At 41.0% G+C, this 15,859-nt stretch overlaps 1 protein-coding gene across 1 annotated transcript; it reads right to left on the bottom strand.

The window, feature by feature from the left end:
- Positions 1-12,436: 12,436 nt before the first annotated feature.
- Positions 12,437-15,623, bottom strand: LOC143857650 (uncharacterized). Its single transcript, XM_077368093.1, has 3 exons — positions 13,899-15,623; positions 12,570-13,808; positions 12,437-12,445 (listed from the first exon to the last, which is right to left on the bottom strand). Exons 1-3 carry the CDS (start codon positions 15,621-15,623, stop codon positions 12,437-12,439), a joined length of 2,973 nt encoding a protein of 990 aa, XP_077224208.1.
- Positions 15,624-15,859: the final 236 nt, after the last annotated feature.

Raw genomic sequence — 15,859 nt, 5'->3', positions numbered from 1 at the left:
TTTAGGACACCCTATATGCCCTAACTAAATGCAGGTTAGTCCTAAGCTAATGCAGGTGATTCCTATAATCTAAGTGTAGCTAGGCTGTACGCCCTAAGGGAAACAATGGGATCACTAACGTATCCAAGACTTAATCATCAATCGGCGATATGAATCGCCAACTGACTGGACGGAGGCGCTCCTATAACTCTAGGACAAACTCCTAACTCTAACACAAACACAAACAAACCACACAACACATCAAAGACAAACTCAAAACTCTAAAACTCTTTAACTAGGACAAACTCCTAACTCTAGAGGAAGATCTTGTTGAAAACAAGGTTTTGAAGATTTTTGGTATTTTTTCTTAAAATGGGTAAATGATTTATTTACAAAGGTTTGGCTGGACCTGAGATAAGAATCTCAAGCTGCACTACGTACCTCGTGGAAGAGGATCAAGCCAACGTAGTTCGAAACAGATTTCCTAACTACTCCTAATGACTCAAGATTTTTGGTTTTTTAGGTGTTTTTGTTGTTTTTAAGTGTTTTTGACTCGAGGGGAATAAATCCTATCATCATAAGGGGAGGACAGACTCCCGATATCCCGCAAAGGTTGGACAGCATCCTATGCTTTGCGGGGGAAAAGAACAGAAACACAGCTCTACAAGGGTTGGACAGCATCCTATACCTTGCAAGAGCGGATAGAAAAAACACAAGATTTGATGAGAGGTTGGATAAATCCTAACCCCTATGATGATAGGACTGACTCCTGAAAGAAAAACAGACTCTCTAGCTAAGGACAGACTCCTAGGCTAAGGACTGACTCTGAAAATAGGATTCTTAAGAAGGAGGTGCTAATGAGACAAAGCCTGTCTCCTAAAAGAAAAAGAGATAAAGAAGGGTGCTAGTGAGACTATCAAGCTGAGATAAAACTCACAAGTAATAAGGGAAGACCTTGTGCATATTTAGCAAAGGTAAAACATCCAGCCGGGCCGGACAGCTACCTAGCCCTAGGGTGCAACAAATGTGCAACCAGATACCCATATAGGATAGGGGTATGAAGCCAAGCCGAGTAGGGTGTTCTCCCAAAACCAAATGATACACAAAGAGGAGGTTTAGCAAGAAAATGAGACTAGGTAAGTCTCTTAGACACAGAGGTAGGATAGAGAAAATACTAACAAGGAAAAAGAGACCTTGTGCATATTTGGCAAAGGTAAAACACCCAGCCGGGCCGGACAGCTACCTAGCCCTAGGGTGCAACAAATGTGCAACCAGATACCCATATAGGATAGGGGTATGAAGCCAAGCCGAGTAGGGTGTTCTCCCAAAACCAAACGACGCACAAAGAGGAGGGTTAGCAAGAAAATGAGACTAGGTAAGTCTCTTAGACACAGAGGTAGGATAGAGAAAATACTAACAAGGAAAAAGAGACCTTGTGCATATTTGGCAAAGGTAAAACACCCAGCCGGGCCGGACAGCTACCTAGCCCTAGGGTGCAACAAATGTGCAACCAGATACCCATATAGGATAGGGGTATGAAGCCAAGCCGAGTAGGGTGTTCTCCCAAAACCAAACGACGCACAAAAAGGAGGGTTTAAAACCTATGAGACTAGAGGTAGTCTTCTAGAGGTTAACTTAGGTTGATTCATTAATGAGACAATGCCTGTCTCCAAAGATTTGGATCTAAAAGACTAGGCAAGTCTTTTGAGAAAATAGAATGCTATTTGGACTGTGCAAGTCCCCCTAGAGATGGGCTTGGGCTAGCGCCTTCATCGCCCTACAAGAAAAGGGGATTCTAATATCTAAAGAAAATTAACAGCAATCTATAAGACTGTATTAGTCTATCAAAGAGAGAAGAAAAAAACTGTCAAATAATTGCAAATTTCACTCTATTTTTATAAAATAAATCAAGTGCTAAGCAAAGAAGAATTTTCAATAAGAAAACAATACACAATCTAAAGCAATCATAAAATGATAAACATCATTAATTAGTCCAGACCAGCCGCTGGATAGCCTAGTAAAATAAAACAGTATCAAACACTTCTAAACCAACCACAAACCCCAATATGGGGACTCCAATGAAATCAGATGATGCCAAAGTAATCATCTGATATCAAATACACATGATAATATTTCTAATCCCGCCTTGAGATCAGACAGTACTCATGTCGATAATATCGAACAGAGTAGTCATCTGATCTCCTTCTTCCTATTAACAATTTATTTAAATAAATAAATAAACAAGTATTATGAGCCTCAAGATATTCTTACCTGAACAATCTATTTATTACCATCTTCAAACCCTAACTCAAAGCTTAGTATAAAAGACAAGTATTAAATATTCCGCAGGTTAAATATATTAAATGATATTTCTAATTTGTACAAATTTTAGTGCCTTGCAAGGAGGAAGCAAAATGGAGACAGATTATGTGCTAAACAATGAGGGGGAAATGTGAACAAATCTGTGTATATAAAAGGACTAACATATATGCAAATTTTGTGTCAAACCAAGGGCCAACATATGTGCAAATTTCAATGTTGAACTGAAAACATAACATTGGGTAAATGTGAATATTGAACCAAAACAGAACAGTGGATAGATTTTGTCAAAACTGTGAGCTGAAACATGGGCTGAATATGGACAGAATTTATGCAAAGACTGGTGCATAACTTGTGGACAGATTTTGTCAAAACTGTGAGTTAAAACATGTGCTGAATATACATGAATTTATGCAAAGACTGGTGCATAACTTGTGGACAGATTTTGTCAAAACTGTGAGTTGAAACATGGGTTGAATATACATGCAGAAATGTATCAAACAGGTAGCCAGATTGTAAACAGATTCTACGCTAAACATTGTACTGGATTGTGCACAGCACAGGGGCTGATTTGAAGACAGATTTTGTGCATAAGATGGGACAGAATTTATAGGCAGATTTAGTGCAAAATTTGGGCTGATATGTGTACTGAATTGGTGTAAAATAAGGCTAAATCTGCTCCAAACAGGGGTAACCATATGGACGAAAATCTGTGTCCAATAGGAGTAACAACATATGTCAAAACAGTGACAGATTTTGTGCCAAAACAGTGACAGATTATGTGCTAAATAATGGACAAGTTATGCGCTTGTGGACAAAACCAAATGGGCAGCAGATATATACAATACAGGACAGCAGTTATGTGCTTGTGGGCATAACCTATGGGCAGCATATATATACAATACAGGACAGCAGTTATGTGCTTGTGGGCATAACCTATGGGCAGCAGATATATACAATACAGGACAGCAGTTATGTGCAAAAATGGACGGCAGAAATGTGCAGAAAATATACATAAATCATTGGGCTGGTTAAGCACTGGTTATGGAAAGGTGAGGCACTTGATGGGTATTGGGTGGACACTAGACTAGTTGTTCATTTGAAGAGCTAAGGGTTGTTCATATACAAATGGGACATGATGGCTGTACATGTCAAATGAGATGGGGCTAAAATTATCAAATGGGATGGGAGGGCTGTTGATATCAAAAGGATGAGGGCTGCCCATATACAAATGGAATAGGGGCTGCTGTCATCAAGGATGTGAGGATGAATCGAAGCCTAGTGTATACAGGGTGGGTGTGGGGATGAGAGGATTTACTTCAACAATATATCAAACAGTTGGAAGGCTTCCTTTAAGAATTAATTCACATTACTGAACGAATTACATACAAGTGAGATGCTTTCTTATACATATACAATTAGAGCCCCCTTCTTTCTTTCTTTCTTTTTTTTTTTTTTTCTTAATGAAAATTAAGATAAAAAAAAAACTTTGTTAATGACCTTACACTAATAAAATAGTTTTTTTTTTTTTTTATAGAAATCAGCAAGAAGAGCAACAGGTTAGGGAATCAAAGAAAACTTATGTAAACCATGATCAACACAATTCCATTGGATAAAATAATTCAACAAGCAAATTGAGATGGAGATTACCCCTTTTAGATGTGGTACTATTTTGAACAATAGTTTGGCTTTTGATCCAACAACTTAAGATAATTAACGAGTTTTTTCTTCTTCCAGAATTGATGAGATTAGTAACCAATAAAATAATAGAGCTCGTCGGATTTTTGGATTCTTACTGAAATTGTGGTGCAAAAATCTAAGATTGGAAAAATTCACCAGAGATGTAAACATTATGGCCTTGGTAAAGGTCTCTGGACTCCGAGTAATCTTATCAAAAATTACAAAAATCTCCATAAAGAAATGGCTGCCGATGGGATTTATAACATTTGACCAAGGATAATGGTGATGGCGATCAAAGCTCTAGCCAATGCTGACAATAATGATCAACAACCAAGGTTTCAATGGCTAAGAATGAGGCGGTCCAGATTTGAACAAATCCAAGGCCATAATAATTATTAGGTGAGCAAGACAAATAACAACCAGAACAAGTGAGGTTGTAGGATCAAATTTCGACCAGAGAAGAAGATTATGGGCTGAGAAAAGGATTTGTAGAAATAGGATTAACGAATGGGGATTATTTTTCTCTTTCTTTCTCTATTTATAACTTAAGAAGATAAAAGAATCAAAATAAGGAAGAGAGGAATTCTCAGAAATCCAAGCTTATGGCTCAGCTGAACAGTAGGATATGATGACGGTGAAAGTGCAGAGTTTTTTTTTTTAAAAAAAAAAAACTGAATTTGCTTAGATAATTCATATCTGTGAAGATCAATCCTCTCATTTTTTCAAGGTAAAGCAGTAACATATGAATCAAAACCAAAACTAGAATTAAAAAAAAAATGACATGAATTAGCTACCAAAGATACAATAAAAATGAGATCAGAAACATATTCACAAACTAAGCATCACCTAATCAGAAAGAGGATACTAAAATCAAAAGCAATTACCCATGGCTTAGAATAATATAAGAAAGAACAGAGGAGAGTACCTATTACGGATGTTTTACTCCTGTCTCTCCTTTGCTATAAACCATGGAAACTTCAAAACCAATCTTTCCCTTCTCTGTCTTTTTTTAGAACCCTAAATGAAGGCCTTTTCCCATGCTTAGATTAATGTTCACTTTATATCTTCTTCACCTCTTTCAAATATGAGATCTAACTTTCAGAAAATGATGCTGAGAGTGATTTGATCGGAGTTAGGGTTTTTCTAGGGTTTCGGAAGGTAGATCTAGGGCTTGAGAGTTTGGATCTTGAATTTGGATGAGTATAAGAGGGAAACGGATGTAGCAATGATGATCTAGAAGAACTCCGGCAGTCGGATCTCCAGATTCGGGCGAAATCTCGCCAGAGAAGAAGGCTAGGGTTTAGGCTTCAGAAATGAGTAGATCTGAGGTTGCAGATTTTTGCCAGAGCTCCGGTGGATCTGGCAGGAGAAGAAGGAGGTTATAGTGATGGCCGGCCGGAACATCAGAGTTCAGATCTGCTGTTCAAATGAACATCTGCTGGAGAAGAAAATGTCGGAGAAAAAGAAATTTCCGATCGGAAAAACTAAACAAGCTAATGTTCCGAAAGAGAAATCAAGATTTGCTTGAAATTGAGACAAGAATAGATGGAGAAGATGATTAGAGAGTACAAATTCTACCAGAGCTCCGGTGGATCTCGCCGGAGAAGATCGAGAGAAAAAAAAAACGGTGAGATTTACTTTATCTCACTAGCTTTCTCTCCATTTCTCTCTCTAAAACGAATCTCTCTCTCTGCAAGATGCTTGATGCAGAAGGTGAATCGGCGGAGATCGTGATTGCCGGAGACGAAGGAGTGGAGACCGGAAAACGATCGGAGGGTTTGGACGAGATTTGATTTCTCTCTCCTCAGAGCATCTCTCTCTAAAAAAAATTAAGAAAAGTTTCAGATCTGTAAAATGAGGCTTAAGCCTTTATTTAAAGGAAAATGAGTGGTTGATATCAGCACTCCCATTTGATAAGCGCACACATGCGCGACCCCAGTTGGCTAATGCACCCTCCCCACGCTTGATAACTGCACTAACTCCACTTGTCTTTTGTGAATTTTTTCGTCGGATCTTTTCTGGAATTTTGCAGGGATTTTTCTGGGGTCTTAAGGTTTCCAAAAATGTATTCATGGGCACTTAAGGTCTTTGGATGACGGGAACTTTCCTTCAAATACACGGATTTCAGAGTAAAATGAAAAACTTAGCGGGCCTCCCCCCTATTTACACTACACACACCCTCTTAGCCCGATTGCTGGGCAAACGCGCTCAGATCATGATGAAATTTTGCAAGGGGTTAAAAGAGACCCGAATCCAGCCTAGGGTGAGGTTTGGGACCCCAATGCTGAGATTCGGATGGATTTGGCACAAGCTGGGAAGGTGTAGGGCTTAGTCAAAATGGGGTGTCTACAGATGCCCCTCTTTGGCAAAGCGCGCTTGTCGCGCGAATGTCAAAGTTGAACAGACGTCACATTTTGACTAGCCCCAAAATTGATTTAGGGAACAGGATGGAGAAAATGATTTGGTGAAGGTTGAATTATTAGAGGGTTGGTTTGTTAGGAGTGTTGGTTTTATGCTCAGAGGTGGATGGTTTTATGCTCAGAGGCAAAATGGTTTATGCACGGAGGTTGAAAGGTTTTAGCTTAGATGTTAGGGAATTTTAGCTCGTAGGCCTGAGTCTTTTGCACAGAGGCGAGGATTTATGCTTGGAAGCAAAGTTTTATGCTCAGAGGCAAGGACTTATGCTCGGAGGCAAGGATTTTATACATCGGAGGCAGGGTTTTATGCTCGGAGGCAAGGAATTTATGCTCAGAGGCAGGATTTTATGCTCGGAGGCAAGGATTTTATACATCGGAGGCAGGGTTTTATGTTCGGAGGCAAGGAATTTATGCTCAGAGGCAGGATTTTATGCTCGGAGGCAAGGATTTGTGTTCAGAAGTAGGGTTTATGCTCGGAGGCAAAGTTTTATGCTCAGAGGCAAGAATTTATGCTCAGAGGCAGGGTTTATGCTCGGAGGCAAGGTTTTATGCTCGGAGGCAGAGAATTTTATGCTCGGAGGCAAGGATTTGTGCTCGGAGGCAAGGATTTGTGCTCGGAGGCAGGGTTTTATGCTCAGAGGCAAGAATTTATGCTCGGAAGCAGGTTTTATGCTCAGAGGCAGGGTTTATGCTCAGAGGCAAGGAATTTATGCATAAAAGCTTGATTTTTTAGCTCGGAGGCTAGACGGGTTATGCACAGATGCAGATGATTTAATTTGAATGCTTGGTTTATTTACATTTTGGATAGAAACTCCACTGGGGATTATGAGATAGGTTTTCAATAAGATGATAAGAAAGACTCTCAGAGGAATTTGACTAAAGCCTTACTGAAGCTCTTCTTATCTTCACTTAATGAAAATAATTATCTCAAATATCAGAGTTCACTTGATATCTTTTATAACCTGAACAGGTTATAAAAAAAAATGCCCCTAGTACGAATTTACTTCCATGACAAATTCATAGGAGAACAAACATAGGGAACATTGTAGCAAAGGCTTTCATTTCCTGAATTTTTGAAGTTATAAATCTTTTCAAATACAACAGACTAAATCTGATAATCTTTTTCTCTTTATGTCCGCTGCCAATACTTCGAATGGTCTGAGTACTATCCTTCTGAACTCTGCTCTGCTCTGTATCACTTTTGAGGATCTACAACCTCATCATTTTTCTATCACTCCAACCTTGGAGAGACATTGACCACACAGGACTCCCCACACAAGACCTTGGAGTTTAACCTTGACTTTGACAAGGACTGAACTGTGGCTAACAACAAAGGAGGACTTCGACCATGACTTGAATTCTAAGAGAAACTGAATCTGCTTTTCAGCCTGATAAGTATTTTAAAATGGTATAGTCTACCACTTCTTAGAATCTTTCAAAAACCGTATTTAAAGGTGTTTCATTCCTCTTTTCAGGTTTTCCGTCATGGTTATTATCCCTTTGGTTTGCTTAGTCTTAACTCCTTAGCTTATAGAGTGTCAGAAGAATCTCTACTGGCGCTTACTCAGACTTCAGAGTAATGCCTCAGAAGAAATGAAAGTCTTGCTGGTATTCAGAGATTTTGTTCTTTTGAAGTCACTGCCATGACCAAATCGCCTTTTCAGGTTTTTGATTTGGCAGACTGCATGCCTTATATTTTGCCTGGACTGTCTGCCCTTGCAGATTTTCCATCCAGCAGGCTTTGCACCTTGATTTTTGCCTAAGCCGCCCTTTCGGGTTTTCAACTTAGCAGGTGAATGACCCTAATTTTTGCCTAGACCGCCCTTTCGGTTTTTCAGTCTAGCGGGTCTAAGACTCCATCATTTTTTCTTTCTTTCTGTTTCTCTACAAACCTGGACCTAAAATACACCAGAAGGACTTTTAGGTATGCTTGGGGTTCAAACAAGTTACATATTGGTGATTTTTCATGTATTTGACCGAATCTGGCCCTCCAGACTGCCTACGTATCCCCAAAGAAAATGGGAATCAGGTCCGCGTAGTTCGCCCATTTTTTTGGGTTTCAAGGATTTTTTGTTTTGTTCTTTTCTTTCATATTTTCAAGGATTTGAAAGATTTGAAAGATTTGAAGAATTTGACCGGACCCGAATTAATCAGGTGGCCTACGTATCCTGTAAAAAGGAATCAGGTCAGAACGTAGTTCAAGCTTACTATCTTTTATGACGCAAGTCATAAAAGATGCCCCTGGTTTGTGTTTGTCAAGAAAAAGGGATTTTTTTTTTATAGGCCCAAAGGGTTTGCAAACGGTATTTTGACTTTTGGGTTGTTAGCTTTTGGCTCTGATCGATCAAGGATGGCCTCCTGGTGTATTTAAGCATAGTACTTCTTTAGTTGGTCCAGGTTTGTAGGTTCTGTTAATTTTTCACCATTTTCATTGAGGAGTCTTACGGCTTTTCCAGGCAGGACTTCATCAACAATGTAAGGACCAGACCAGTTTGGCCTGAATTTTCCTCTGGGATCGAACACCGGTGCTCTATAAGATTTCAAGACGAGATCTCCTGGTTTCAGGTCTCGAACCTTGACTTTCTTATTGAATGCCCTTTCGATTCTCCTCTGATACCCCTGGATATGGTATAAGGCTCTCAGCCTCTTTTCATCAATCATCTGCAATTCTTGATGTCTGGCTTTGGCCCACTCAGACTCTGGCAGATTTGCTTCCATCATAACTCTTAGAGACGGGATTCTCACTTCAACAGGGAGGACTGCTTCCATTCCATACACTAGAGAATATGGAGTTACACCTGTAGAGGATCTAATCGATGTCCTGTAAGCCCACAAAGCAAAAGGAAGCTTGTTCGACCAGTCCTTATAAGTCTCGGTCATCTTACTGATTATGACCTTGATATTCTTATTTGCTGCCTCTACAGCCCCGTTTGTTTGCGGTCTGTAAGGAGATGACTTGTGATGCTTGATTTTAAACTCTTCGCACAGGTGCACTACCTCTTTCTTGAAATGAGATCCATTATCAGAGATCAATTCATGAGGTACTCCATATCTGCAAATGATGTTTGCACGGATGAACTTCGCAACTGTATTGGAAGTTATGGAAGCATATGAAGCAGCTTCTATCCACTTCGTGAAATAGTCAATGGCCACCAAGATGTACTCGTGCCCACTTGACGACTTAGGATAGACTTTGCCAATGATATCAATCCCCCATACTGAAAATGGCCATGGCGAGGTCATAGAATGCAGCTCTGACGGAGGCACATGAATAAGATTCGCATAGACTTGGCATTTATGACATTTCTTCACAAATGCGAAACAATCTGTTTCCATTGAGGGCCAATAGAAACCGAGTCTAAGGATCTTCCTTGATAGCATTTTACCATTCATGTGAGGACCACAAACACCTTCATGTGTTTGTTCAATGAGCTCCGCAGCCTGATCTTCATCAACACACAGAAGCTGAATCCCATCAAAGGATCTTCTGTACAATTCTTCACCACAAATGATGAAGTTAGCGGCGAATCTCTGAAGAGTTTTTCTCTCTTTGTTGGAAGCTTCAGGGGGATGCCCCTTGCCTGAAATGAGATTTCGGATATCAGTATACCACGGTTTTCCATCTGGACATCGCGCTGATATCTCAATGGCATTTACATGCGCTGGAGCCCATTGCGACCTCACAGCTAAAGGCTGAACCTCCATTGTCTCAGAAATATCCAACATCGAGGCTAAAGTAGCCAAGGCATCTGCAAAATGATTCTTGGTTCTCGACAGATGGGTAAATGTGATATTCTTGAATTTCTTGGCCAGGGATTCGAGATAGAAATTATACGGGATCAATTTCGATTCTCTTGTCTTCCAATTACCATTGGTTTGACAAATTATCAGAATTGAATCTCCAAATACATCAATCTCTTGGACTTTCAAAATTAAAGCTGCCTCAAGTCCTGCGATACAAGCTTCGTACTCTGCCATGTTATTTGTACATTCGAATTGTAACTTGATGGATATCGGGATATATTCTTTCTTGGGAGATACAAGCACTGCTCCTATTCCTTGTCCTCGATTGTTTACAGCTCCATCAAAGTACATTGTCCATCTGGTACTTGGAATTTCTTCTTCAAGTTCCATGATCTCTTCATCAGGAAATTCAGCCTTCAGAAAAGCATTCTCCTCAACAGGAGCATCAGCTAGCTGCTCAGCAATAACCCGTCCTTTGACGGATTTCTGAGCGACATATGTGATGTCAAACTCAGATAATAATAGCAACCATCTTGCAGTTCTTCCTGTAAGGGCGGGCTTCTCGAATAAGTACTTCAACGGATCCATCCGTGAAAGCAAAAATACCTTATTCGATAAGAGATAATGTCTAAGCCTTTGAGTCGCCCAGACTAATGCTAGACAAGTCTTTTCCAAGATAGTGTACTTTATCTCGTACTCTAGCATTTTCTTACTGATGTAGTAGATAGGCTTCTCCTTCTTAGATCCTACATCTTGCTGAGCAAGCATACAACCCATTGCTGTATCTGTGATGGACAAATACATCAACAATGGTTGACCAGGAATGACTGGGGATAAGACAGGAGGCAAAGACAAACACTGCTTGACCTTTTCAAATGCTTCCTGACATTCTTCATTCCATTTCTTGGAGGAATTCTTTTTCAATAATTTGAAGATGGGTTCACATGTCATAGTTAAATGAGATATGAATCTCCTCAAGTATTGCACCTTGCCAAGGAATCCACGAATTTGCTTTTCCGTCTTTGGTGGTTGCATTTCTTGGATAGCCTTGATTTTCTGAGGGTCCACTTCGATTCCTCTTTCACTGACCATGAATCCCAGCAACTTCCCTGACGTGACCCCAAATACACATTTATTTGGGTTCAAGCGAAGTTGAAACTTTCGGATTCGCTCAAAGAACTTTCTCAAAGCGACTGTATGCTCTGGCCGAGTCCTGCCTTTGACAATCATGTCATCGACATAGACCTCGACCTCCTTATGAATCATGTCATGAAGAAGAGTAGTCGCAGCCCTCTGATAGGTAGCTCCAGCATTTTTGAGACCAAACGGCATTACTCGGTAACAATATGTACCCCATTGAGTAATAAATGCCGTCTTCATCATATCCTCAGGCGCCATCTTGATCTGATTGTAGCCTGAAAACCCATCCATGAAAGATAACAGAGCATGTCCAGCAGTGTTGTCTACTAGGATATCAATGTTCGGAAGAGGAAAATCATCTTTCGGACTGGCCTTGTTCAGATCTCTGAAATCAACGCACATCCTGACTTTTTCATCTTTCTTGGGCACAGGAACTATATTTGCAAGCCATTCGGGATATTCCACTACTTCAATGAATTTTACTTCAAGTAGCTTCTTCACCTCATCATGAACCTTTAACTCCCATTCTGTCTTGAGTTTTCGGAGTTTTTGCTTCTTCGGCTTGATGCCCGGAATTAGAGGTAATCTGTGCTGGACAATGTCCTCACTCAATCCCGGCATGTCATCGTAAGACCAAGCAAAGACCTCCTTAAACTCTTTTAGCAAAGTGATTAATTCTTCGCGTTCCTCAGGAGATAAAGTTTTGCCAATCCGAATCTCCCGAATTAAGGTTTCATCACCTATATTTACAGTCTCAATTTCTTCTTCGAGTGGTTTGGCTCGGCGAATCTCCTCTTGTTGAATCATGTATTTGATTTCAAGAGGAGTTTCGTCGGCTTCCTCGTTTGAGGGGGAGTCTTGATCATTATTATTATTAGTTATTTGATCAGGCTTTGAAGCAGAATCAGAAACAGAATTAGAAATAAAGACAGGATCGTACACAAATGAGTCTTTTATTTCTTTTGTAGAATTGATGATTACATCGAATGATTCACCCACATCGGGCGTTACAGACTCTGAATTCAAATGAAATGACATGTTGACATCAGTATCAACATAGACAGGACTATGTACAAATGAAGAATCAGTGAAAATATCTTCTGACCGAGACTCGACAGGAACCGACTCTTCACCACCTCCGAGAACTACTCCGACCTCTATGGTACCTGCATCAAAAGAAAAGTTAGAAATGACAGACTCTGGGTTGAACTCAGAAACTGACACATTTTTTGAAATGACTGACTCTTTTGAAAGGACTGGACTATACTGGAGGACTACTTGGGGTATAACCTGTGCGGTCCAATTGTCTAAAGGTCCAGTGGCTGGAGTAATGCAATCCCTTGGGCTCGTGAAGGGCACATCTCCTCCAATCATAGCGACGATTGGGGCCTCAACCTGATATAGGGAGTCTAGGAGATGCGGCTCAATATTTTCCGCCCAATCTGCAGCTGGTTTTTCTGCTATCGAAGCCAAGGCAAACTGCTCACTGTAGAAATCTTCTGACAACTCATCTGTGAAGAAGATCTCTAACCCTGGAAGCCTCTTCCCAGTCTTATCGCACCAGGTCTCAGGAAAACCATAGAACGGACAGTCTGCCCCTTCTCTTCTGAATCGGCCGTTCATAATCATGCTGTACGGTCCTGTCAGAAATTCTATACCTCGACGACGGCATTCAGCCCACTTCATCATATAACGCTTCATTTCTTGAACCTCTTTCGGAGTTGGCTCGTACCCTAACCCGAATAATCCGCCGACTGCTTTCAATTCCGGCCACTCAGTTGGGCCCTGCAGATTTCTTCCCAGACCAGTTCCCGGGACATAACCATATTTTCGCATTATCTTCACCACTTGAGTGTTTGTGCTCGAGAGAAACATTATTTCTTCATTCATTGCTTCCCCAAAGGAAATAGTAGAGACTTCTAATGAAAAGCCAGTTAAACTAACATCTCTTGATTTTTCAGTGCTCAGTTCAGATGTTATTTGTCCAACTTCCGGCTCAGGGTCTCCTCGCACTGTGATCACCTTGTTATTCCTAACAAATTTCAACTTCTGATGCAAAGTTGAAGGAATAACTCCGACCTTGTGCAGCCAAGGTCGGCCCAGAAGAAGGAAGAAAGAAGTCTTTATATCGAGTACTTGGAATTCAACCTCAAAGGTTTCTCCCCCTATTTCGATATCGGTGGCCAGTATCCCGATCACGTCTCTTCTCGTACCATCGTATGCTAATATGCCTTGCTCAGATGGTATGAAGTTGTTGGGCCCAAATCCCAAAGTAACAGCGGTGCTCAAGGGACATACGTTTAGAGCAGACCCGTTGTCTACTAGTACTTCAGGTACCCTTTTCTTGTTGCAGATTATGGTAATCCTGAGAGGTCGAGTGTGATCTCTACCCTCCGGAGGCAAATCCTCATCAGTGAAGGATAAAGTCTTTGAGGTCCTTGCCATGGCAACTAGACTGACTAGTTCGTCAGGAGTAATCTCGACTGACACTTGGGATGCGTTAAGCTCTCGAAGTACAACTTGTCGGTGCTTTGGGGATGCCATCAACAAACCCCAAATTGAAACATTAGCTTGTGTTTTCTTCAATTGTTTCAACAAGTTGTCTTCTTCTTCTTCTACAGTCTGTCTTTGCCTCTGATTTTCTGATGCTCGGGCTATTTCGGCAGGATTCTCAGCTCTGAGTTCAACTGGCTTAAAGACCCGACCACCACGTGTGACATGACGAAGCTCGTCACACTGATCCTCTAGAAGCAACAAGTCTTCTTCCTCTAGTCTCAAAACATAGGGGACTTTTTCTTTCATCTCTTCTTCCTCCTCACTCTTGAGGACATAAGAACAAGAACACTCAGAGGATCCTGTTAATCCTTCATCTGGAAGGGACAGTATGTAAGGCTTCTTGTTTTCAATCGCTTCGTCTTCATCATCCCATCTCAGAACATACGGTCTATCAGAAATAACCGCACAAATACGGGAGTGATCTAAGAGGATTTCTTCAGTGAAAATGGCATACACGTTCGGGGGAGGCATTGCATGTGTAGGCAATGGGTTTCGAGTGACATTCGGTGCTTCAACGGCAAGATCCTTTGCTTCTATCATGTCTTGGATCTTGTGTCTTAAAGCCATGCATTTGTCAGTCAAATGCCCTGAATTCTGATGATAATCGCAGTACTGGTCCTTCCTCCAATACTTGGGCAAAGGGTTAGGGAGCTCTCTAGGTTCCAACAAAGTAATCTTTTTATCTCTCAGCAACTTCTTCAAAGCCACTGATAAGGAGTAAGGGAGGGGGTCAAACTGACGAAAAACCTTCTTTTCAATAGGCTTCCTGACTTCAGTCACCGTTCTGGATGGTGGTTGATCATAACCCGGTGGTCTGGCATAACTGGAAGGCCTGGTATAGTTAAGATTGTGCACCTCCTTCGGTGCCACAATAGGTCTTTTTCCCTCTCTCACATCAGACGAAGATCTTGATCTTAGTCCCTTGGACAAAGCATCTTCGATTTGAGTCCCTGTTTTTATCAGATGATTGAAGTCCAGAAAATATTGAATAGCCATGTGATGATAGTATTGCGGGGATAGGTTCTTGACAACAATCTTAATTTGATCGGCATCTGATAATCGATGTGTCATCTGCGCCGCTTTACGCCTCCATCGGCGAATGAAAGAAGTGAAGGTTTCATTGTGCCCTTGTTTCAGCGCCTTCAGATCTCTTTTTGTCACATCTATTCCCTCCTCCATGGAGAATTGCTCAACAAATCTATTGGCAATATCCTCCAGAGTTCTGATCTCTTCGGTTTTCAAGCTTAAAAACCATTTCTTTGCTGTTCCAGTAAGAGATCTAGGGAAAAGAAGAGCAATCTGCTCTGGAGTAAGCCCATGCTGCTGTAAGAGAGGAATAAGGGCTTTCAGATGACTCTTGGGACATCCTGTCCCATCATACTTATCATGATCCGGCATCTTGAAATTAGGAGGTAGCACAATTCCCGGTATTATCATATACTCGGCCATGTTTAATTTTTTCGGACCCTGCATTTTCATGCTCTCCATCTCCTGGGCCATCTTATCCAACCTATCGACTATCCCCTTGCCTTTATCCAGATGGGGGAGACAGTTCTCTTCTTCATACTGCTCGTCATCAGAATGGTCAAAGACTGGCAACACAGGAGGCTGAGCCATCATAGGAGGTGGGCGAGGCATGATTGGGGTTTGCTGAGGTGCAGGATTCTTGGTAGTAGATTCTCTGTCATTCTTTAATCGGGCTATTTCTTCATTAATGGTACTCAATTGTAACATTATCGCTTTCATCATCTCATTGGTGTCCATACTATTTTGCCCATTCTCTGCCATCATTTCAGGGGTTGGTTGGACTGGCGAAAGTATTTCTTGAAAATTCAAGGAAGGCGATAAAGGAGAAGTAAAAGAAAAAGGTGACAAGGATTGCCGGCTCAGCCTGGAATCAGATGTCTGACGGGACCAGGTTGGTTTTGAAACGAGGATTTTCTTAGGAGCAATGGCTGCTCAATCAAGAATCCTGAAATGGAAGTATAATCACTAGATTAAAATTTTGATAATCGAGATAAACT

The sequence above is a fragment of the Tasmannia lanceolata genome, unplaced genomic scaffold (assembly GCF_043159265.1).
Source record: "Tasmannia lanceolata isolate RefF3 unplaced genomic scaffold, GAP_Taslan_0.1 ptg000025l, whole genome shotgun sequence".
NCBI classification, from domain to species: Eukaryota; Viridiplantae; Streptophyta; class Magnoliopsida; order Canellales; family Winteraceae; genus Tasmannia; species Tasmannia lanceolata.
This window is presented reverse-complemented; position numbering and strand designations above follow the sequence as displayed.